The sequence below is a fragment of the Gavialis gangeticus genome, unplaced genomic scaffold (assembly GCF_001723915.1).
Source record: "Gavialis gangeticus isolate Ggan-Ray unplaced genomic scaffold, GavGan_comp1, whole genome shotgun sequence".
NCBI classification, from domain to species: domain Eukaryota; kingdom Metazoa; phylum Chordata; order Crocodylia; family Gavialidae; genus Gavialis; species Gavialis gangeticus.
In genome coordinates, this window is record NW_017729014.1 from 21,629,720 (window position 1) to 21,653,758 (window position 24,039).

General features: G+C 61.6%; 1 protein-coding gene across 1 annotated transcript in view; it reads left to right on the forward strand.

Moving 5' to 3' along the window:
- Positions 1-17,133, forward strand: part of EPHA2 (EPH receptor A2) — a 24,912-nt gene extending 7,779 nt beyond the window's left edge. Inside the window, exons 3-17 of the mRNA XM_019511971.1 lie at positions 753-1,413; positions 7,309-7,464; positions 7,951-8,283; positions 8,406-8,530; positions 8,767-8,926; positions 9,938-10,037; positions 10,430-10,485; positions 10,819-10,944; positions 11,078-11,260; positions 11,374-11,435; positions 12,023-12,232; positions 12,825-12,974; positions 13,254-13,447; positions 13,861-14,016; positions 15,703-17,133. Of these exons, the coding sequence (XP_019367516.1) occupies positions 753-1,413; positions 7,309-7,464; positions 7,951-8,283; positions 8,406-8,530; positions 8,767-8,926; positions 9,938-10,037; positions 10,430-10,485; positions 10,819-10,944; positions 11,078-11,260; positions 11,374-11,435; positions 12,023-12,232; positions 12,825-12,974; positions 13,254-13,447; positions 13,861-14,016; positions 15,703-15,808 (2,778 nt within the window). The 3' untranslated portion in view covers positions 15,809-17,133. The remainder of the gene's footprint in view (positions 1-752; positions 1,414-7,308; positions 7,465-7,950; positions 8,284-8,405; positions 8,531-8,766; positions 8,927-9,937; positions 10,038-10,429; positions 10,486-10,818; positions 10,945-11,077; positions 11,261-11,373; positions 11,436-12,022; positions 12,233-12,824; positions 12,975-13,253; positions 13,448-13,860; positions 14,017-15,702) is intronic.
- Positions 17,134-24,039: the final 6,906 nt, after the last annotated feature.

The following is a 24,039-nucleotide window of genomic DNA, read 5'->3' on the forward strand; positions in this document are numbered from 1 at the left end:
GCAGACCCCCAGGCTGGTGACCCCTTCCCCTCTCTCCCCCGGGCCCGCAGCGAGGGCTGCTGCTCTCCTCTGCCCCCGGCGGGTTTCCTACCTGCCCCTGCCCCTGCCCCTGCCCCTGCCCCTGCCCCTGCCCCTGCCCCTGCCCCGTCAAGAGGTTAATTGGAGCGTGTGCGCTGACATGGTCCTCCCGCCGGCTCCTTCATCCTCTACGCGCCCCCAGGCCCAACTCTGCCTGCTGCCCCTGGCTACGCAGAGACCCTGGTGCAGCATCTCGCGGAGAGACCCCAGCTGAGCCCCTCCAGGCTGGCCCAGGTCCTTGGACTGTGGGATAACACCGTGAGCAGGAGGGGGCTGGCTGGCCGCTCCAGACATCCCCTTTGGCTCAACTCCAAGACCCTTATGAACATTGGGCGCTAAGTGCCCTGTGCCTCAGTTTCCCCTTCTGTGAAAGCCCAGGGCAGCATCGGGGTCTGCCAGGGAGTTTGTGGGCTGGGGGGGATGCATGGGAAATCTTGGCATGGCAAGAGGAGGCAGCACAGCGGGCAGGTGTGCTGGCAAAGTGCCTGCAGAGCAGATGCAGGTTTTATTGGGCCGGAGCAGCCTGACGGAAATCAGGAGGAAACGTCCCATAATTGCCCACGATGGGGAGCGCTGGAGACCAGATCTGGGTGGGCTTCACCCCGGGTCCAAGCCTGGCAGCGAGCTCTGCTGTGGGCCCTGTAGTCACCTAACCCCTGGTTTTCCCCGGGCAGTGGGACCTGCTGCAGCACATCATGAATGACTCGCCCATGTACATCTACTCGGTCTGCAACGTGATGGAGGGCGACCAGGACAACTGGCTGCGCACCAACTGGATCTACCGCAGCGAGGCGCAGCGCATCTTCATCGAGCTCAACTTCACGGTGCGCGACTGCAACAGCTTCCCCGGCGGCGCCAGCTCCTGCAAGGAGACCTTCAACCTCTACTACGCCGAGTCGGACGTGGACTACGGCACCAACTTCCAGAAGCGCCAGTTCAAGAAGATCGACACCATCGCGCCCGATGAGATCACCATGCGCGACGACTTCACCACCCGCAACGTCAAGCTGAACGTCGAGGTGCGCTCCGTGGGGCCCCTGACCCGCAAGGGCTTCTACCTGGCCTTCCAGGACATCGGGGCCTGCGTGGCTCTGGTCTCCGTCCGCATCTACTACAAGAAGTGCCCCAGCGTGCACCAGAACATGGCCTTCTTCCCCGAGACCATGGCCGGCGCCGACTCGCAGACGCTGGCCAAGGTGCAGGGCACCTGCGTGGAGGACGCGGTGGCCAGCGAGGAGCCCTTCATGCATTGCAACTCGGACGGGGAGTGGCTGGTGCCCATTGGGCAGTGCCAGTGCCGGGCCGGCTACGAGAAGGTGGAGAACAGCTGCAGAGGTAAGAGCTCCCGGAGGGGCTTGCTGGGGTGCATGGGATGGGTCTGTCCGTCTGTCTGGATGTTGAGCCCCCGCCTCGATCTGCAGCTGCCCAGCCCCATGGTGACTAGCAGCACCCTCTACCCCAGCCCCTGCAGCCTGCCCCACGTCCTCCCTTTGCAAAGGCCTGGATTGCAGAGAGCCCAGGAGCGCCCCGGGTCCCTGGAGCTGAGATTTGAGCCTTCACGATAAATCTCTCTCAAACAATAGTCATCAGTGTTGGGCGGGCGGTGGGGGGGGCGGCCACGGAGCAGATGCCTGTGCCGGGCTGGCAACTCCCTCATTACATGCGTGGTGAGGAATGTGTGGGGAGAGGGGGGGAATGGGGGCTGGGAGATAAGAGCCGGCAGCCGGGAAGGTGCAGGGGGAAGAGGCCGCGTCTGGCCTGCCCGTGCCCCTGGCAAGTCCAGCTCCCTCTGCGGTGTCAGGGGCACTGTTCCTGCCCTGGGAAGAGAGGGGCCAGGATGCCTTTTGCAGGGCAATGCCGAGCTGCGCTCCAGCAGCCCCAGGCAGGCACGGCGCGGTGGGAATCCCCTGCCCAGGGCCGTGCGCGGCGCGGGGGGAGCGTGGCAGCTATGCGAGGAATGAGCGCGCCGCCGAGCCGCATTCTTTCCCCGTGGAGAAAGGAGCGCCTGAGGGGCACCGGGGATGCTCCCGACAGCTCCACGGGGCTTTGCTTTTCAACCGGGGCCGGATCGGTGCCTCCGTGACCCCCGAGCCCTGCCACCTGCTGTGGGTCACGAGCGTGGGGGTCTCAGCCCAGTTCTGGGACAGGCCTAGGAGGGGAGGAGCAGGGACGGGCGTAGGCAGGGGCAGCGTTGTGCTGGGACAGGGCCTCGGTCTTGCGTCAGGAGAATGGGGCGCAGGGCGCGTGGCACTAGGGATCGTGCTGTCGGGTGCTTAGGGAAATCGCGGCCCAGGTATAAATCATGTTGCTCCCCCAGCCCCAAGCTCCTTGCTGGGTTTCCAGTGCCCATCGTCCCCAGTGCACCGTCTCCTGGCCAGGTTGCTTGGTGCCGAGAGCAGGACGAAGGGGGCTGGGGGCTGGCGTCCCTCTGCCATCTTGCAGCTCTCCGGAGAGCGCCTCTGTCCCGGAGCAGAGGACACGGGGCTGGGTCCCAGTCTGGGGACCAGAGGAGCCCAGGGCAGGGCTGTGCCTGGCTCTGTGCAGGGCTCAGGACCCCTCCTGTCCAAGGACCCAACCCAGCCCCCTCCCCGGCCATTCGTGGGCAGAGGCGGTGGGGGCTTGGCCCGTCCGTGCCCAGGTCCCTTTAGCTGAGGGCCTCTTTGCTCCCTCGTTACAGCCGACAAGGGCACTTCCCAGGGGCAGAGAGGAAAGCAAGGACGCCAAGGGCAGATAAGGATGCAGAGGCTGGCAGGGCCGCGTGGGCTCTGTTTGATCAGGAGGAGTGTGAGGGGAAATCAAATCCTCCTTCAGGCCCACCCCCACGAGCTCCCTAGAGAGGAGGTAAAGAGCCTTCAGGGTGGTGCCGAATGTGGGGCTGATCCATGGGCAGGATTGGGCCCAAAGGCCCCCTCCCCCAGCATCCCAGCTCCAGCCCCGTGTGCTAGGAGCTGTGCAAACGCAAGCCAGGAGGAGCAGCCCTCCCTGCCCCTTGGCAGGTGGCCCTGCCAGCACAGCAGCCCTTGGGGGTGAATCATCAGCCCCTTCCTCCTCCCACCTCCCAAGGCTGCCCAGTTCCTCTGGCCAGCGGTGTGGGGAAGTCCAGTTACACGGGAGTCCCTGGCACAGCGGGTCCCCGAGGACCCTGCTAAAATAGAAGGGAAAAGCTGGCTCTTAGCATCATAACTACAACAGAAAGCACAGCCCATCCCATGGGCAAGGCTGCGGGTGCCAGGGGCCAGTGCTGCTGGGTTACTGCAATCCAGGAGCTGCTGCTGGGTCCATCTGTCCTGCTGGACAGAGCTGCCCTGGGCCAAAAGCCCAGGGCAGAGGTAGGTCTGCCCGGCTGTGCCCGTCCCCCCAGCATCTCGGCACCGGCATCTGTGCAAGTGCCTCCAGCTCCGGGGCAGGTGATAAGAAAGCGGAGGAGTCGCAGTGCAAGAGCCCTGCCAGAGAGGGGCCGGCTCGGAGATCGGGCGCGGACTCCAGAGCCGCGGGGGAAACGCGATCCCTCCATCGCCTCCACTGCCCCCGGGTCCTGGAGCCTCTGGGCCGGCTGCCCAGGGCTCCCGTGGGGGCAAGGAAAGTTATTGGGGTCAGAGGGTTTGGGGTCTCTGAGTTGGGTGCAGAGGGGTCTGGGCAGCTCTGGGGCTGCTCCTGCTCCTCACCATGCCGATGCCTATGCAGAGCGTCTGAGATCGGACCCTCAGGGTCTGGACGGTCGGGAACAGGGAGGAGAGACGGTCCCCGGAGCCGCGGCGAGGTCTTTTCCCCATCTATGGAGCATGTCTCAAGCATGGGCCATAGCAGGAGGGACCCCCTTGTGCTCCCAGGGAGGTGTGGGTCAGTCGGGAGCTGCCCGTATCTGAAGGGCTGGTCAGCCTCCTCCATCGCACCTGGCCTGCAGCACCCCGAGACCACCGCTTCTGCTGGCCCGTGCGGCGCCATGTGCTCCCCCGTCGACGGCCAGCTCTTTGGGGCAGGTGTGTGCCCAGCGCATAGCACAGCAGCGTACCGCTGCAGGGGGTCATGCAGGTGACCGGTGAGGGGATGGGGAGGGATAGCAATGGGGGAAGCTCCCCCAAGGGCCAAGATGTGGCCCCCTCCCCACTCAGACCCTGCAGTTTTGCGGCTACTGGCATTCTCCCGGGTGTCCCCGGTGCCAGCTGCGGGGCGAACCTCCCTGGCATGGACAGACATCGCTCCCCAGCAGTGCCCCTGCCCGGCGCTCGTCAGCCACGCTCCATCCATCTTCCTCCAACGCCTTCCTCTCAGTCTCGCTGCCTGGCCAGGAAGGGTCAAAAGCACCAGCCAACTCCAACCCCGCTGTCATCCTGGGAGAGCCAGTGCCCACCGTCCGCTCGCCAGGACCCTCGACAGGGTGTCGGGACAGACACAGGCGCTCTGTGCCGGCTGAATGGAGGCTTTGTGTGTGCAGGCCTGTGCGTGTGTGCACGGGGGGGAGGGGATAGGGACCCTGCTGGCTAATGGTCTCATTAAGCTAAGTGACCCTGGCGGGTTGTAAACCAGGCAGGCAGATGCATCCCTTTGTCCTACCACCGCCCGGCTTTTCCCTCCATCCTTGGCTAGCGCGGGATGGGGGGATTTCTCGTCTTTTGGGGCATGTTTCCACTCTTCCCTGCGCCAGACACGGTGGAGGGAGTCCTCACCAGACCTGCTGACGCTGTGCCCTATCGCCCTCAGATTTTAATAGGGCAATTGGGCCTGGCAGTGGCTGCAAACACACTGGCACCTCCCGGGCATGTGGCTGCAACGTCTCTCTCAGGTTGGCACCTTTGCTCGTCTGCGGGCAGGCTCTTGCTTGCTGGGGCCTGCATTTCGACGGGCTGCACCTCTGCATACGGGCGCCGGTCCCTGGGATATAGTCCTGTGCGGTAAAGTCGACCCTCAACGCACATGCACACACGTGCACCCCCTGCCACACACCTTAGGGCTGCCCCTCCGCTCCCCCCGGGGCAGATGGAGGTGCTTCCTGCTGCGGAAGGGGAACGGGGGCGGAGATGGGAATTTGCCCTTTGTGCGGAGAGTTTCCTTGACCTCCTGTCCCGGACAGCTACCATGAGCCCCCGGGGCCCGACAGCCTCTGGGAAAGGAGCCCGAAGGGAAGGAAACAAAGGAGTTTATCTCCAGGAATAAACACAGATATTCCTACTTCCCGCCTCTGGTCCTGCAGCCGGAGCCTGCCATCCTCCCCTCTCCGTCCACTGTTCCCTGGGCCGCTCGCCTGTCCCCACGGGCTTCTAACCCTCAGCAAGACCCTTGTGCCTGCACATGTGCGCCCAGGCTCCGAATTGGGGCAGTGGGAGCTGCTGCAAGGCATATGCCCCCTCCCCCACCCCCCCCAAAAGCCCCGTGGGCACTGAAGACCTTTGTACCCCGGTCCGTGCTTAGCCGTAGAGGGCAAAGGTGTCTCCTTCAATGTAGAGGTGCTGGCAATGGAAACTACAGTTCCCAGGATGGAGAGGCTTGTGATCCTCCCGAGTCTCTGCCTGGTTTGCATTTTGCATATCTTAAAGTCCAAAGTCATCCTTTGCTCCGTGTCTGGGCTTTGCGGAGGTATCCCTGGGAGCCTCTCTTGGCAGGAGCTGAGCGCCTCTGGCTATGTGGTGTCTTCGTGCTCATGCCAGGGCTGCTCTGCCCACCGTGCAGATGAGGAGCCCACACAGAGAGGCCAGGACAGCTGTGGGAGAGCAAGGACTTGCGTGTAGGCTCTGCAAGCCCTAGGGTTGTGTCTAAGCTGTCCTTTATAGTACAAGCCCCTGTCTCTGCAGCGGGCACTGCCAAAATTGTTTGTCTACCTCCTCAGCCCCCGCACCCCTCCCAGGAGCTTGAGCTTGATTTCAAAAAGAAAATGACCCTTGGGGTTTTCCCACTTGCCTTCTTGCTTGGTGAGCTTTCAGGGTGCTGTCGGGTGCAGCACCATCCTGTTTTCCAACTCCAAGGGCTAGAAGCGTACTGTAGGTTGAAAGGAAAGCCGAAGTTGGCATGAAACTGCAGGACTCCAGGAGCTGGAGCTTTGAGGGAAAAGGTCAAGCATTGCAAAACTCAGTACAACGTTAAGAGCTGGTGACACTGCAGCATCTGTCTGTACGCCTATTTGTCTCTCGATCGATCTGCACATCTGTCTTGTCTGTCTGTCTGTCTGTCTGTCTCGGTTTAACTAGAGCTCATTCTCCTCCAAAAGCCTGGGAGGCTCCTCTCTCTCTCCCCTTCCTCGGAGAAAGGAAGCCAGCCTCTGGGCACCAGGCTCATCCTTGGGGCCCTGACAGGTTTACTGCCCTATTGTTCCCCAGTGCAGCCAGATGGGGAGAGGAGATTTACTCCCGTCTTGGGCCATTAAGCTTCCTGATGTAAGGGCTGGGGGCCGCAGAGGCTGTTGGGGAAGGGGCCGAGCACACAGCTGGGCTCTGCCAGTCCCCGCGCTATTGCCCCGGGCTTTCCTGGGGGTGAGAGCAGCTTTTGCCTGTCTGGTCAGGATCTCTGTGCTTGGCTAAAGACCCAGTAACACGGAGGAGGGATGTGAGTGCCCTGGGCTGAGCCCAAGCACCGAGGCTTCCTGAAAAGCCAGGCCACTTGGCTTCCGAAGCCGCTTCCTCTGCAAAGCGCTGGAGCAAGGGACCCCCCAGGCTGGCGGAGACGGAAAGCAGGTTCCTGTGGAAAAACCGCGTGTCAAGGAACACGACCGAGACTTCCCCCCCGCTCCGACTCTCTTTGTTCAGAACAAGGAAAGAAAAGAAACTAGCAGAGTTTGCAAAAAAAACCAAAAAGTCCCAGCCAGGCGTGGCCTGCTGCCGGCATCCGGCTTAGGATGCCTTGGGGGCAGCTCCGCAGTGGATCGGTCTGGTACCGGCCTGACAGCAGGTGGTTAATGCGATATGACCCTGGTGAGGCTGCAGCCGTGCCGATGGGAAGGTGCTTGGACCCTGTCAATTTAGTCCCTTTTGAGATGTGGCAGATGTGTCCCTTTAGCAACCCCTGCCAACCTTCAGCACTCTGCGGGGTGGTGCGGATAGGCCGGACAGAGGGCACTTGGCACTGGGGGGGTGGGTCATTGCAAAGCCTTGGGCTAGTCCTTTCCAGACAGCCATCCTGAGCACGGCTGTGCAATGCATGGCTGCCGATCAACGGCTGGTGCACGGGCCAGCGCACGTGTTCAATGCCGCGGATGGTTGGGAGACGAGCTAATCCCGGCCTCACTCTCTCCCCCTGCAGCCTGCTCTCCCGGCTTCTTCAAACCGGACATCTCCGACGGCACCTGTGCCAAGTGCCCCCCGCACACGCTGCCATCCCCAAAAGGCTCCACTTTGTGCCCGTGTGAGGAAGGCTATTTCCGGTCCGCGGAGGATCCCCCTTCTTTTCCCTGCTCGCGTAAGTACGGGGCCTGTGGGGCAATGAGCTGCCCTCCAGTACCCACCCGTATGAACCACCCATTGCTCACCTGGACTAGCTGGCACTGCCCTTGGCAGGTCTCAGTCTTGGGCAAGGGTTGCTGCAATGACCCTGGGGACTGGGAAGGGCTTCCTGCCTCTTATTATCACTGGGGAAACCGAGGCACTGAGAGGCTGGGGTGGTGACACCCCAGAGGATCAAGCTATCGAGAGTCCTGCCCCTTCTCCGCTGTTCCTCTGATGCAGGGGGCACCCCCGCTACTGCGTTTCCCTACGCGTGTTGGTTGTGTTGATGGGCACGACCACGACCACAGATTTAGCCGCGTGGGTTGGCCGTGGCTTTGCCAGGGATCCACAAGCTCAGGACTTGGTTTCCCCTCTGCCCTTGGAGCCAGGTGATGGCTCTGCCCTGCCTCGGAGCGGTGGGAAGTCCCGGGCACTGTGACTCACCACCCTTCACCCCCAGGTCCCCCGTCTGCCCCGCACGGCGTCACCGCCATCGGCCTGGGCGCCAAGGTGCAGCTGCGCTGGTCCCCACCCCGCAACACAGGGGGCCGCAAAGATGTCACCTACACCATCACGTGTGAGCAGTGCCGGCCCGAGACCGGGGAGTGCCGGCCCTGCGACTCCAGCATCCGCTACTCCGACCCGCCCCACGGCCTGACCGGGACGTCCGTGACCGTCAGCGACCTGGAGCCCTACATGAACTACACCTTCACCGTGGAGGCCAGGAACGGGGTCTCGTCCTTCAGCAACAGCCGCAACTACGGCACTGTGAGCATCAGCGTCAACCAGACGGGTAAGGGCGAGAGGAGGGCCATAGGGGCTCTGGTTTCTGGTTGCAGCTCTGTGACGCCTGCGTCTCTGGCATTTGCCCCTTTCGGCCCCCGCTTCATCCCAGCCTTCTTCTCCCTTGCCCAGAGCCTCCCAAGGTGATGTCGGTGAACCTGGACGGCAGCACGGCCACCAGCCTGACGCTGTCCTGGATGGTCCCAGCCCGGCAGGCGAGCCGGGTCTCGAGATATGAGGTCACCTACAGAAAAAAGGTAGCGAGGCCATGAGCTTCCTCGGGGGCTTCTGCTCGCTGGAGGGCTGGGAGCCACAGAGGGCTGGGTCCATGCGTGTCATGAGTCCTTGCTGTTTTTGGGCAAGCTCTGGGTGCGTAAGGCTCTGGGCCGAGAGGGCAGCGGGGAACGGAGACATCCCCAGCTCTGAAGTGAGGCCAGGGGGCCTGAGGCTGCCAGCTCTTGGTGACGGGGGGGCTCCTGCTTCCTTCCTGCAGATGGATAGCAGAGGCTACTCAGTTGTACGCAGCGAAGGAAACAGCGTGACCCTATCCAACCTTGCGCCGGGCACCATGTACAGGGTGCACATCCTGACCCATACGCAGGAGGGCCAGAGCACCGAGAGCGACACCTTCGAGTTCGAGACGCTGCCAGGGGGTGAGTGCGGGGGACGAGCGTTTAACCCCCCCCCTTTAGTGGTGCCCATTTCACAGATGGGAAAACCAAGGCATAAAACAGCGCTGTGGCTTGTCCCAAGCTCTGCAATGGGGCGGGGGCAGGAATAAAATCGCAGTCGCCTCAAGTACACCGAGTGGATGGAGCACAGACAGGGCTAAGTTTAGATCAGACAGTGCTTACGCAGGGAATAAGAATAGGCATGTGAATATTAATTAGAGCAGCACCAATTTCTTGCCTAATTTAGTAAGCTTTTTATGTTTTGGCCAAGCCATAGAGGGTAAAAGCTGGGGCCCCTTTGGAGTTTGTGCTCTTTGGCCTCAAACTATGGCTCTTCTGAATTGCCCCCTTGCACGTGTACTGCATTAGTGCCCTTTAGAGACTTATTTTTGAAACCAAGGTAAAACGGGCCTTTCCCTAATGGGCTGGCCACCAGTTAGAGACTTCAGGACTTAGAAATTTGAAGATCGCTTTGTTTTCAGATATTGCTGAGATGGTTACACCTGGAGATGAATGTGCATCTTATCCATATGAATCATTTCCCTTCTCTGTACCTCTTGGTCCTTGATATATTTGAATCACTTCCTTTCTCTGTACTGCTGGGTCCTTGATAGCTTTTCTGGGGCCTTCTGTGATTGACCTTGCTGTTTGAAACGTAGATATCCTTATGCTGTGAGCATCTGCTTTGGTGGTGCTGGCTCTTCGAACCTGTCTGGGTGCCCAGAGTGCCTCTGCGGGTCAGCAGCGGGACCCCGGGTCCTGCTTCCTTCCCAGGCCAAGACCGTTCCCATCACGCCTGCACCCGCGTGTCAGTCGCTCAGGGCAGGCACAGCCCCATGGTGCTGTTGTTTGAATGGGTGGGAGGCACAAGAGATGTAGGCAGAGAAACAGAGGGGTCTGGACCAGCCGAGGCGGCCACAGTGATGGTCCTAGCTCGCATCCTGTCACATAGCGTTGGCGGCAGCTTCCCAATCACTCTCCTCCCTCCTGCAGGTATTGAGGGCATGAACACGGCGGCTGTGGTCGGCGGTGCTGTCTCCGGGGTCCTCCTGCTGGCCCTCGTGGTGGCTGCCGTGCTGTACTTTCACCGAAGGTATTTTTCCTCTCTCCCTCTTTCCTTTCACGAGGCAGCGGCTGCACGTTCGCTTCCCCGCGGGGTGGCTGGTCTCTGCCGGTTCTCAGCGGGGAGGGATAACGTCTCCGCGGCGGACGGGGCTTTGCAACCCGGACCTCGCAGCAGGGTGGAAGTGAGCAAGAGGGAGGTGGAAGTGCCTCATCCGTGCCCACCGGCTGCTGCTGAGCTCCCCGCCTGGCAGAGGAGTGGGGCCTCGCTCTCCTCGGGTGCTGGGGCCCAGTTGGGCACACAGGACCCCTCATGGCTCCAGTTCGGGGTCTCGGCCGGGGAGGGAGGACCCGGCGGGACCTCCCTGCGGAGTCCATGATGCTTTGGAGGCTCCAGGTCCAACTCTCTTGTTGTTGTTTTAGGAAGAGGAACCTGCGGGCCCGCCAGTCGGAGAACGACGTCTACTACTCCAAGTCTGGTGAGCGAGCACTCGAGACGGGATGGGGTCCCCTTCCCCGCACGCCGCGTAGCAAGGAGGGCACGACTCCCCCATCTCATTGCAACCCTGCTCCTTGCCTATGCATGGATGGATGGATGGATGCCGCCTCTCCTCCCTCACCCCTCTGCCTGCCGCACGGGGTCCGGCCAGCGCCGGAGAGCCCGGCTGCTCCCCGAGCCACCCTGGCCCCGGAGAGGCTCTCTCCTTCGCTTGCCGCAGCCTGGGGGCAGACCTGGGGGCAGGCTGCCGCTGGCATAGGATGCGCTTTCCTGGTTTTCTGAGCCTCCAGCCTCACTGCCCGTGTCCCCACAGACCAGCTGAAGCCCCTGAAGACGTACGTGGACCCCCACACCTACGAGGACCCCAACCAGGCCGTGCTGAAATTCACCACCGAGATTCACCCCTCGTGCGTCACGCGCCAGAAGGTGATCGGGGCAGGTAGGTCACCCCCTCCTCCCACGGTCGGGGGCTGGGGTAGACGCGGGAAGTCGGGGTTGCTGGTTTACGTAGAAGGGGCAGACGGGAAGCAAAGCCACGCGTGGGTCACGCCTGCCTTCCCTCCCGCCGCCAGGCGAGTTCGGGGAAGTCTACAAGGGGACCCTGAAGAACGGGAAGAAGGACGTGCCGGTGGCCATCAAGACGCTGAAGGTGGGCTACACGGAGAAGCAGCGCATCGACTTCTTGAGCGAAGCCAGCATCATGGGCCAGTTCTGCCACCACAACATCATCCGCCTGGAAGGCGTCGTCTCCAAATGTAAGCGCCGCCCGGGGCACGAGGCCAGCGACTCCGCTGGGAAAGTGGCAGGGCTCGCTCTACGGGGCGAGAGCGCTGCCCGCCCGCGCTGACATCCGCCCGTCTCTCCTCAGATAAACCCTTCATGATCGTCACCGAGTACATGGAGAACGGAGCCCTGGACAGGTTCCTGCGGGTAGGTGTCCCGCTTCCTCGCTGAACACGCGCAAGGCAAGGGCTGACCACGGCCCGGCCGGCAGGACCGGGTTTGCTCCCCGCTGGGAGCGTGTGGGCGGCCGTGAGCCTGTCCACCCCGGGGTTTGAGGACGGGTGACTCCGACCTGCCTCGTGGAGAGCCCGAGCGGAGCAGAACGCAAAGCAAGCGAGTAGCGGCAATGTTGGAAAGTCCCCGGGCAGCTGTCAGGTCCCTCCCGCTTTGAGGGACCGGCAAGGAAAGGCATCTGCTGTCTAATGCACGGTTTTTTCCCAGAATGAGAGCTGGACCGCCTAGCACAGGGTCTCAGCCATTACTTCTCCTCCCCTATATGATAACTGAGCCCCTGGAGGCTTCCTGTGTGCAGGTCTTGCACCAGAGCCCGATCTAGGACTTCAGCTCTCCCGGCCCTCTCCGAGTCTGCATTGGCACCGAGTCCCTGGCACTGCATTAGCCCACCCCCGAGCTAGCTGCGCCGTATAGGTAGCATTGGTGGCCCATTGGGTGACGTACCGAGGGGCACTGGCGACGGGGAAGGTGAGGAAGCGCTGACCGTGGCCTCTCCTCAGGAGAAGGACGGCGAGTTCTGCATGATCCAGCTGGTGGGCATGCTGCGAGGCATCGCCGCGGGCATGAAGTACCTGGCCAGCATGAACTACGTGCACCGGGACCTGGCCGCGCGCAACATCCTCGTCAACAGCCAGCTGGTCTGCAAGGTGTCTGACTTCGGCCTGTCCCGCGTCCTGGAGGACGACCCCGATGCCACCTACACCACCAGCGTGAGTGCTGCTGGGTGCCGGGACTCCCGGAGGCTCCCCTCCACCCAAACCTGGCCAACTCGTGTTGGTCCCGGACACGTGCCTGTCCGCCCTGGCCCTGCCATCCTCACCTCCAGCCCTGGACCACTGTGCATCCAGGATCCTCCATCCCAGCACGCCGCCTGCCCTCCCCTGCCCTGCTCAGGGCTTTGCTCGGCTCCTGCCAGGGACAAGCCTGGGCCTCTGCCGGGGGTGTGCAAAGCTAAGCTGCTCCTGGGCTTTGCTGGAGGGCCCTGCCTGCCTGGCGAGGGATGTGCCCCACAGCCCGGGTGGGAGATCCCTGTGACACCCAGCCCCCAGCCAGCGGCGAGCAGCCCTGCCTGCGCTCCCACGGCTCGGGGCAGCTGTTTGTCCATCCCAGAGAAAACCCCTTCCTCCGACCCAGCATGGCTGGAAGTGGAGATCAAAGAGGCGCCGTCTCATGATCAGACCTGGTGGGGGCCAAACCCGGGGTCAAGGACCTCCACCTCCCACCCCAGCCCAGCAGGCTTCAGCCGGGCAGTGCAGGGGTCAGACAGGGACCATCCTTGACCAGTGCAATCTCTTCTCGCAGGGCGGCAAGATCCCCATCCGCTGGACGGCGCCCGAGGCCATCTCCTTCCGCAAGTTCACCTCGGCCAGCGACGTCTGGAGCTACGGCATCGTCATGTGGGAGGTGATGTCCTACGGCGAGCGCCCGTACTGGGAGCTCTCGAACCACGAGGTGAGCGCTGCCCGCCAGCCAGGCCGGGCTGGGGGGGAGCCGTGCCCAAATCCCTTGCTCGCCTGGGCCCTGAGCAGCACGCTCCGTGGAGCCCAGCTCCTTCACAGCCTGCGGGGGTCAAATGGGCCGTGCGTCGGAGGATGCTCTGACCCACGGCTCCTTGCTCGGCATCGGGGGTCTTGACGTACCCAGGACCCAACCAGCTTCCCTGGGGATAGGGCTGGCCCCCACTCCCCAGCTCGCTCGCCCCCTTCACACACCACCCCTTCCCCGTGGCAGGTCATGAAGGCCATCAGCGATGGCTTCCGGCTGCCTGCGCCCGTGGACTGCCCCTCCGCCATCTACCAGCTGATGATGCAGTGCTGGCAGCAGGAGAGGAGCCGCCGGCCCAAGTTCAACGACATCGTCAGCATCCTCGACAAGCTCATCCGGGCCCCCGATTCCCTCAAGACCATGGCTGACTTCGACCCTCGGTAGGCACCCCCTCCAAAGCCCAGCTGCTGTGCCCCGTCTCCAGCTCAGCCAGGCGGGTCTCAGTGCGAGGGTCTGAGACACTCGTGGTATTGGAGGCATTGGGGGGGGGGCACTAAATCGCGTGCAGCTGGCATTGCCGGACAGCCGCCAAGCTGGAGGGGGCTGGTGGCAGAGGGCTGGGGGGAGCCGGGCTGGGGGCAGGGGGGTGATGGATAGCGGGTTGAATGCTGGCGCTGGCTTGGAGGTGGGCATGAGGGATCCCGCCATCCTGCTCCGCACCTAAAGCTGGAGCACGTCGAACTCCAGCCCCCGACCCTGCCCTGTGTGAGGCTCTCTCTGGGGGGTGGAGGGGGGTCTCCCCCTGCCCCACCGCACAGCAGCGCTAATGCCTGGAGCTGTCTCGCCCTCGCAGGGTGTCCATCCGCCTGCCCAGCACCAGCGGCTCGGAGGGCACCCCCTTCCGCAACGTCTCGGAGTGGCTGGAGTCCATCAAGATGAACCAGTACACGGAGCACTTCGCGTCGGCCGGCTACACCACCATCGAGAAGGTGGCACAGATGACCAACGAGTGAGTGTCTCCCCGGGGCCCTCGCACCCCTCGGCCCTCACGGCCACGCGGGTGGCTGAGAACGAACGAGCAGCTTCGTGCCCTGGACCCGGCCCTCCCCGAGCTGGCACGTGTCGCCTCGGGCTTGCGGGAGGCAGGCCGAGCCCAGGGGCACTTCAGCACCCTACGACTTGGAGCAGCCTCAGACCTGCTGCCAGGGGGAGAAGGATGTTTGCTCCCTCTTTCCTTGGCAGTTGTGCATCTGGCTCGGTTTTGGGCTGGGATAAAATTAGCTCCCTTGCTGCCCTCTCACCCCCCAGCTGGGTTTCCTGGCTCTGGACTAGCCTGGTGAGATGCAGTCAGGGACCGCGCTGAGCCCCTGCTCCTGGCCTTAGGGCAGTGGGGAGGAGGGGGACCAGAGAAGGCCCCTTTCCTCACCCCCCCCAAGTCCCCAGGGAGGCTCGTCCCCCAGGAAGTGACCCCGCTGCAGCGCCTCCAGTTAAATATAGCCTCTGTGTAAACAGGAGCTGGGCTGGGAACCGTCCACGGGATGACTCGGCTGCACCCTGGGGAAGGACTGGAGCGGGGGTGGGCAGTATCCGGGGATCTCAGGAGAACATCGTGTGCCGGGAACAAAGTTGGCTCTGCCTGGCCTGGGGAAACTTCCTCCTGGAGCCGGCCTGGCCTGCTAAGCGAAGAGCAGGCAGGGTGGTTTGCACATTGGGAGACCGGGCTCTGCCACCGGGCTACTCGATGGCCTTGGGACAGTCGCTCCCCCTTCCCGTGCCTCAGTTTCCCCTCGCTCCCTCAGGGCCTGGCTCTGTGAGGTCCCTGGCTCCAAACACCGAGGGAGGAGGGTGTCTCTTTCTTTCTGGGTGTTGAGGCCAGGCGAGGCGGCTGCTTCCCCGCTGCCTGCTGCTGCCGCCTGCGTGGGGGACGGTCCCCAGGAGGCGGCTTGCCCTAGGGGGTGGCAGCTCTCCTTCTCCGCTTGAGCCCGACTGCTCCCGCGCTTCCCCCTGGGTAATGCAAGGATAATAGCCCTTTTGTGCCAGGTTTAGTGGTGAATAGAGCTAATTGCCGTGGTTAATTACCCGTGGAGGTGTGTGGAGCTCTCTCTTCCCTCTGCTCTCCCTGCCCCATCCCCCCGCCATGTCTCAAGAGCTGAGCTGGCACCCTTTAATTAACTCGCGGCATGGGGCTGAGCAGCTGAGGAGGGACTGAATCATCGGGCGATGGGGCGGCCTCTGCTCGCTGTTCAGGTGCGGCAGCCGCGAGAAGGAAGCAGCACCAGGGCAGGGCATGAGAAAGCGTCTAGCCGTGGGTGAGAACGCAGGGCCGGAGCCAAAGCCCGTGGAGGCTTCTCCGTGCACCTGGGCCCCGGGCTGGGATCCAAAGGGGAAGAGGAGGGGGACAAAGGAGGCATCCCTGGAGATAGCGGGCTCCTCGACCCCGACACCAGTGTCGCACCGGTTTGGAGCAACCGGTGATGACTTTTGGGGACCAGTGCACCTTGCATCTCAGGCCGGGCCGGTCCCGGCTGTCCTGCTCAGAGCGGGTCTCAGGGATGGAGGAGCTGGTGGGGAAGCGGTGTGGGGAGCTTCGGCTGGAGACCCTCGCCCAGGCTTCTGGCCTGGAGGTGGAGAGCAGCTCCCCCCCACAACAGCCCAGCCTTTTCTGTGTGGTAATGCCCCCCTTCTCGTTCCCCAGGGACATTAAGAAGATCGGGGTACGCTTGCCAGGCCACCAGAAGCGAATCGCCTACAGCCTCATGGGGCTGAAGGACCAGATCAACACCGTGGGGATCCCCATCTGAGAAGGAGACCTCCCCAGCAGACGCAGCCCCCTCCCACGAGCGCCTCGCCAGGGGCTACGGAGACACTCGGCGGACGTGCAAAGCAGGAAATACTTGAAGTGGAGAATTGAAGTGTGCTCGGCATCATCCTCCAGCCAAAAGCGTCTGCGGGGGCCAGCCTGCGGGGCTGACGGCAGCGCCCTCGGAGGAGTTGGCCAGTCCTTCCCGCCTGGCCTGCACCTACGGTTCAACCTCGGCAGCAGTCACCTTTATTTATTGTTAATATTATTAGTATTGTCGGGTCGTTTCTCCTGTTGCTGCTGTGCCAGGTTAGCTGGCTCCGGAGGGGAGCACGAGGCCACGGTGTGCCCTGAAGAAGCGCCGTGGTTGTACCCAGCCGCGATGGTGCCACGTAGCATCCCTGGAAAGGCCTCACCGGTGGCCTTGAGACCCGGGTCTGTGGCTGCTGAGCCGCTAACACTGCCTCCATGGTGCTGTCCTTCCTCTCTGCCGGCTGAAGCAGAGCGCTTGCCTTTCCCTTCCCCGTCGCTCGAATCCGCTCCCAAGCTGCAGGGATGCGGGCCGTTCCCAAAGTGGCCTCTGCTCGTTTTCCAGCTGCCTTCGAAGCCGCTCGGGCTGGAGTTGCCGAGACTTTGCAGTGACAAAGCGAGTTTGTTTGCCTTTGCTCTTTATAAGAGGATGACGAGGAGCCGACATTAAAAACGGTGTTACAAGCAAAACGTTACATTTCCAGCAGCAAGGAAACCGGCTTGCCGTCGTGTCAGGAGGAGGCTGAACCGAAGCCTGGCTCAATTTATTTGCTTGGCCTTTTCCCGTAGCCAGGCACCCAGGCCGTTCCATAGTTTTGGGGGTTTTTTATGAGCAACTTTAAGGATCTTTTTTTTTTTTCCCCCCCTGCTATGTTTTGTAGTTTTTATTCTGTTGGTTTGTATCTCAAGAGATGGGCAGATCCCAGGGCCTAAAATACAACATTCCTCTGGTAGCGAGTGCAATGGTTTTGCTAGTGACAACTGATCGCTGTGGCTCAAGGTCATATAATCATTTGCCTTCTCTCTATTTATTCTTCCATTCCACTCCCTGCCACAGGCCCCGCTTCGTTTCGCTACAAGCCGTTCGCTGGTCTGTCAGTGTTACCTATTCTATTTTTTAATATAATTTATTCTATTTTTTTATATTTATTGATAGAAATCAAAGCCCTGTTCTGCTTGCTCAGATTTGCTGTTCGGATGGAAATCACAGGCATTGAAATGAAGTTTCTTCATGGTTTTCAGAAAAGGCTGCCTTTGATTTGAATAAATGTTGTGGGGGTTTTTTGTTAAATCTTTTCTGCAGTGAGCCTGCGCTCTGTTTTATTTGCGGGTGTATCCGGGGACCCGGCAGGGTGGTAGAGATGGTGGAGTCTGCTCGGCCAGGCTGTCAGGGGAGACTGGACCCCCAGCCCCAAACCTGGCAGACTGCCCCCCATAAGAGCTCGTTCAGCCAAGCTCTTTAGCACGCCTGGACTCAAGCGCTTGCTGAAGTTAAACGCACGCTTAAGGAGTTTGAGCCAGGGGCTTTGGGATACTTGCATTTACCTTGCAGCGGAGATCCGCTCCGTGGGCACTCGGTGCCCAGCTGCCCCGCTGCACTGAAACGCAAGGGGTCTGTCTGGGAGCGACGCGAGATCTCAGCACCCTGCAAAGAGACTGTGCAGCTGGCTCGGCCCCCGGGCTCAGCCCTTAGGCAGGCTCTGAAGCAGGCAAAAGATGCTGATTTGCAAGGCCAAGCCTGGCCCAGGCTGTTGCACCCTCTGAAGACTGCAAAACCCAGCCGGGAGGGTTTCCTAGTGCCGCTTTGAGTGAGTCGGAGCAGCTCTGTGTGGGGACCAGTTGGGACTTGGGGTGCGGGGGTGTTTGGGAGGGCCCAGCAAAGCCCCGTTCCCATCCCACATGCTCCAAGCTGCCCGGGTCGGGGTCAAGCAGGAACAGCACATGGGAAAAAGCCCTCTGGCCCCAGGGAACAGGCGGTGTCCCAGCCCCTGGCCCCGCGCGCTCTTCCGGGTGCTTCCTGCCATCGTGTGACAGCAGAGATCTGGGAGCCATTTGCGGCTCAGCCCGATGGAGCTGGCGGGAACTTTACTGGTTCCCTTTGATGACAAAAAGGGGCCTGCGAAGAGGAGCGGATCAATTAACCCCTCATCTCCTCGCGCCCAGGAAACGCTTCTGTTTTGTGTAGGAGCCGTGGCTGGAGCAGCCGAAACTCGGGGTTTCCATGCCTGGCTCAGCCACAGAGCTTGGGGCAAGGCAGTCTCTTCCCCTGCCTGGCTCCCCTCCCTCCGCAGGGTGCTCTTCTCCGTGGCTCCCTCCAAACCATCGTCTGCCTGCAAACAAGAAGGAATGTGCTTCCAGCAGCGCTCAAGCGCGCGGCCCTTGGCCCAAGGAGCTGGCCCGTTTCCTGGCGTCTCGGCCCCGGGCACTGACCAGAAGCCGTTCCAGGCCCCCCCGACCCCATGTTCACGGTTAGGCCTGGCCACCGCCTTGCTTCCGAATGGCATCTCTCCTGCGGAGACAGCGGACGCCCTGGCCTGAGCTTCGGCAACATCCCAGCCTTTAAGAAACCAAAATGCCTCTTTTAATCCGTGTCCCCGAAATGCAGCCGGCACAGCCTTTGGCACGAGCACGGGTTTCCAAGTGCTCACGCTGAGCTGTGGCTTCCCGCGCGCTTGTTCCTTTGTGCAGGCACGAAGGCCCATTGACAAGCAGCTTTCCAGTCCTTCCAGACTGGCGAGCCAGTGCTCCCCGCACGGGGCTGCTCTCCCCGCGCTTCCAGGGGGGAAAAAAGCCCTTAAAAAAGGAGACTTCTGCTGGAAGAACAGCCAAAGCCACAGGCGCTTCCATCACTGCGAAGGCCAAGTGAGGGATCTGGTCTAACCTCTCGCTGGCACGGGTCAGGAGCGTCCCCGAGGCGTTTCCAGCTCGAGCCCCATGGGTTGGGGCAGCCAGGCTTGAGACAGGGACCGCACTGCCTCCTTGCATCACCATTGATTACCCGCTTTTGGGCACCTTCTTCCAAGCCTGGGTTTAGCCGGCATCAGTGCCCACAGCTCCCCGTGCCTTTGCCTGCCAGGCGTCTGCGCTGTCAGCGCAGAGTGGGGGAGAAAGACGCACGAAACTACCCAGCTAGAAAACTGGACGGAAGAGCTAAATTGCGAATTAGTGCCCGACACATGGTGGCCTTTTCTAGAGGCCGTCCACCCCCGAGTGCGGAGCCGCGCTTGGCACGGAGCCACGTGCACTGCCCGAGCCTCCGTGCACATGGAGAAGACCTGAGGCTCTTGAAGTTCAGGCTAGTGGGCTCCCACGGGGCAGGAGTCCTCTGTAGCGGGTCAGTTTGGGACGGGAAGCCAGGACGCAAGGGTTTTTCTGTTCCTAACTGTGACCCTACGTCTCCAACCTACCTCGTGCCTCGGTTTCCCCACCTGCAACATGGAGCTAAGAAGCCCCTCCCTGTAGACTTGCATTGCAACAAAGGGGGTTAGGTGGGAGAATAGGAAGCCCTTTCTAACCAGGGGGGTTAAGTACGAAGGTAGATGGCCTAGAGAGGCCGTGGAGCCTCCTGGAAGTGTTTAGGAGCCGGTTAGACAAATGCCTGTCTGGGCTGGCCTAGGCAGGGGTGCTCCCGCATGGAGAACCCGGTCAGCCGGCTTTTCCTCTGACGCTCTAGCGCAGAGGTTCAAGTGCGTTCGGCTGCTTTGGGATGCCTTTAACCGATGCGCTAGAAAAGCCGAGTTTCGCTCTTGTCCCGCTCGAGTCTTAAGCCAGCCAGCTCCCATGCCGGCCCTGGGTCCCACAGTCGCCCCTCTCCCTCCGCGGGGCAAACACAAGGCCACGGGGAGCGCGTTCCCCTCACCCCCACCCTCAAGGCATGGTGATTTCCCTTCCCATCAACTATGGATGGCGAAGAGGAGGAAAAAAAGGACCTGGCTCAGTGGGGTCCCTTGGCAGAAGCGTGGAAGGGCAATGCCCTTTCCCAGCTGCAGCTGGAGAAGAAAGGGGCAGAGCGAGCGTGCGGTCTGCCACGCCACAGCCCCCGGGGGGGACGCGCCCCTTGCTCAGCATGCCGCACCGCAGACCGTGCCCCATCCCTGCCTGCGCTGCCCCCCCAGAGAGGGCAGGGAAGGGATGGGGGTTTCCTTCAATCCTTCCCTTCCCAGCACATCATCACAACGGGGGCTTTGTTGCAGCCTGTAACGGAGCTGCGGAGAGGAGGCCTCTGCCTCGATGGAGCTTGGCGCGCTGCCGGCCGCGGCAAAATGATCGCCCGGCGCCCCCCTGCCAGGGGGGGCCATTGCAGGAGGGGTCATTGTACAGCAATAAAGGACAGGAGAGAGCACAAGTGGCTGCTCCCTTCACCCAGCCGGGGCAAGCAGGGGCTGGTGCCCACAACAGCGCGTCCATCTCCTCTGCCCTGCTGACCGCTTGCTGCGATGGGCCCGGCGAGGAGTGTCCAAAGCTCCAAGTCCAGCCCCCAGACCCAGGGGGCTGCCGTGGGAGCCAACAGGACCCCACACTCGCCAGGTTAGACCATGGGATGCACCCCGTGAGAGACGGCCATCGTGGGCATCTACAGGTACCCCAACCCACAGCCCATGGCCACGGCTCTGCTTGCTGGGCAGAGGCTAGATGTGAGGCCCAGGGGACCTCCTGGAGGAGAGGCTGGAGGCCTTGGAGCGGTCCAGCTAGGGGACAGGGGTCAATGTCAAGGTGGCTGAGCCGCTGGTGGGGGTCTCCCTTGCCTCCAGAGGGGCTGCAGGGCCTTGTGTCGGCACCGAAGGTATTGTGACAGGTCACCATTTTGCCTCCAGTGACCAGAGGGGTGGCAGAGGAGCCACGGGCCAAGGGAGAGGGCAGAAAAGTTCTCCCCAGGGTGAACCAGGGGACCACTGGCATTGGGGGGCAGCCCCCGAGCCCTGGGGATGCAGCGAAGGGGAAGGGAACATGAAGGACTGGGAGGGGACACGGGCAGACCACCCCGAGGCCACGCTCCTCCCTGATGCGACTCCAGTGGTTTTAAAAATAGGCTGAGTTTGGCCCATCCACGTTGGAGCACCAGAGTGCGACTCAAGCCCGAGGTCGGTCTCCAGCTGTGCCACTGAGGTGCTGGGCCACCTTTGGCATGTCCCCACCCTTCTCTGTGCCTCAGTTTCCCCATCTGAAGAACAGGGATGGGCTTGCCTCTGAGATCTACAGATGATGAGAGGCTAGGGGGCCATCCGTGCCACAAGATGTGGCCCGGGAACTGCCACCCCTCCTCTCATGGCTTGGCCGCAGAGCGTGTGATGCTTCTGGCACATCACTGCTGGCAAGGGTCTCGGTCCTCCAAGCTTCCCATGCGTTGCTGCCACCAACACGGGGAGGTCACACAACCAAACCCACCAGGAGCATTTGTCTCTGGCCATCCAGACACCCTGCCTTCCCTTCAGCCATCTGCCGACCCAGGCAGATCTGCGACGTTTGTGATCCTTTCATGCTTGCTTCTCCAGATTTTAACAGCCCCACAATAGCTGTCAGGCATCTGCCGCTGCTCCGCTCGAGCACATTCCAGCGGGTCCTGCCCATAATTACAGCTTAGCTCTTTATCCACCTCAATTTTCCAGCGTGCTTGGACAGTCGGTCGGCCATCGGCACAGGAGACGGGGGCTGGCAGGTGGCCTGCAGGATGTGATGAGGCTGCATGTTTGCAGGGAGCCTTGGTCTCATGATTTTTGGCTTGAGAGACACTGAGCAAGGGGCATTGAAAAGGCCCGAGATCCCTTCCCTCTTGGAGGACTAGTGAAAACCCCCCTGCCAGCGCTGCCAAAACGCACCCTTTGTTCCCTGGTGTGGAGCCCTCCAGGCACGTCGCCGGCGCTGCTCGAGCCTCAGCGCCCTCGCCGTGAAACCGTTCTCCATTACCACTGTTCAGCAGTCTAGTCCACACGTGTCCTGCCTGTGGGCCACTCGTTAGAGCCAGGCTTGCTTGTTATTCACCAAGTCTCCGGTTGTGGTAACTGGTGGGGAGCGTTTTCTGTGCTCGAGACACCAGTGGCGCCAATGGGACATGGTCGGTCTCCCCAGAGGATGCTTGCTGGGGTCCTTGGCTTGTCTGGTCTCCTGGACTTCTCCCCACAAAAACCCCAGCCTTTTGGTCCCCTGCCCCCCTGGTTCGTCCTGGCTCGGACACAAGGAACAAGCATCCAGGGGCTTCACCTCCCGTTGGGCCGACCCCGTGCACCCCCCTTGCGTGGGGGGCTGCCCAGACAAAGCCTACGAGACAGCCACTCTCCCAGTGTGCCTACGGTCCAGTGCCTTCACCACCAGCCGGCGTGTTTGCTAGAGCACTCAAGGCAGGGAGAAACTCAAGATAAAGGAAAGGGGTTCAACACACGGCACGGCACCAGGTCTCAACCCCGTTCGCCCAGCTCAGAGGGGGAAACTGAGGCACGGCACCGTGCTTGAAGACTCGCATGGCCCATCAGGATCCGAGCCAGGATTAAAAGGGCAAACTTCCTGCCTTCCTGCGCCGGCCCCAACCACACGACCGCATCACCTCCCTTTCATTTGTCACTGACTACCTGCTCCCCCCACCACCATATGCTCCCTCCGCCAGAATATTGATCACCAGAAAGCAAATAGCCTGCTGAGCTTGGCCGGCGCTATTAAATTAGCTCCTGCCTGGGGTTCCCAGTCGCTTTTGTCTAATTCCCATCCAGGGCTGCGGTTAGCGCCGTGTTTACTGCATATCACTGACAGATGTTTTCTCATGCTGGGACCGCGCTTTCAAGCTCCAGTTGGATCCAAACGTTCCTGTCTCCTTGTTTATTCCTGTCTGTGGCTATTTTAGATCCTCTAAGAGATAGCTCTGCTTCCAGCGCATCTCGCACGGCGGACAGGCATTGCACAACCCCGCCGGTCCTGCCAAGGATGGAGCACGTCGCTCTCGGGATGATGGACTTGAGGCCCACGGAAGTGATGGCTACGGTCCATCCAGCAGGATGGCGTCCCCTTTGATTTGTGGAGGTGGGAGAACGCGTCGAGGACCGCGACCGGGACAGCATGCTAGCATCCAGCACCGCATCCTCCTTTTGAAGCCTCCCCTCAGGAGACAGGCCATTTAACGGAGGAGGTCGTCTCCTAAGGTGCTGGCGGCAGCTGTGGCCACGGTGGAGAAGTTCCCCTCCCGCCCCATGTGGAAAGTCAGCCCCAGGCCTGCGCTCTGGTAACTGGAGCTGGGCTGAAAGATTTTCCAACGGGAGGTTTTTCCGCTCTGCCGTAATCAAGACGACGTGCAGGAAAGTGTTCGATCGGTGATGACGCGACCTGTCAAAGGAGGGGAGGAAGGGGGGTGATGGCGTGACCTGGAAGAGAAGGAGAGGAAGGGGGTAGGAGTGTTTCGTTCCCATTGAAATGTTGCATTTTATTTTTCTCCTTCTTGAATCCAAAAAAAAAAAAAAAAGGAAAAGTTTCCGCTGTTTGGTTTTAAACCAGCTGCTTGCTGGGAGCGTGACTTTATCTCATCCAATAACACACCGAGGACATGAAATCGCTACAGCCCCCAAATGCAGAGGCTGAGGAGCTCGTGCCATTGCAACCTACCGGTCAAGTTGGTGTCCATCTGGCCAAGCTTCATGGACACAGAGATCCTGAGCAAGATGCTCCAGCGGGAGCTCTGCAGGGACAGGCCTTGCGCTGAACCTCAGCATCAGGTGGCACTTTGCCTGCCAGCAGCTCCTGACCCGTGCCCAGGGGGACTGGGCTGCTGGCCTCCCCTGGGTTTCGGTGGCAAGTCAGGCACTTCCCCCCCTGAGGCCCACAGCAGAAGGAAGTTGGCACAGCTGCATTCAAATCAACTGCACTGTGCCAACGTCTGCCTGCTGGAGACGTCACCTGGGGTTGACCGAGGCACTGGAGAACCAGCACCGGAGTCGGAGCCAAGGTCAAAGCCAGGTTTCAGTCTGCTTCCCAGGGGGTCAAGCCAAGATCATGGCCAGGGCCAGCAGTTCATCAAGGCCAGGAGGTCCAAAACAGATACAAGAGCAACCAGCCTCAAGCGAGCAAGACCAAGGCACCAGCACCCAACACTGCTGCTGCAGGAAGCGGGAGGGTTTTACAGCCCTCCCAGCAGGGGCGCATCTCCCATTGGCCTGGGGGGATCCAGGGCTCGGGCATGGGCAGGACGCGGCCCTCCTAGCCTGTGAACGTTCTCCGAAATTG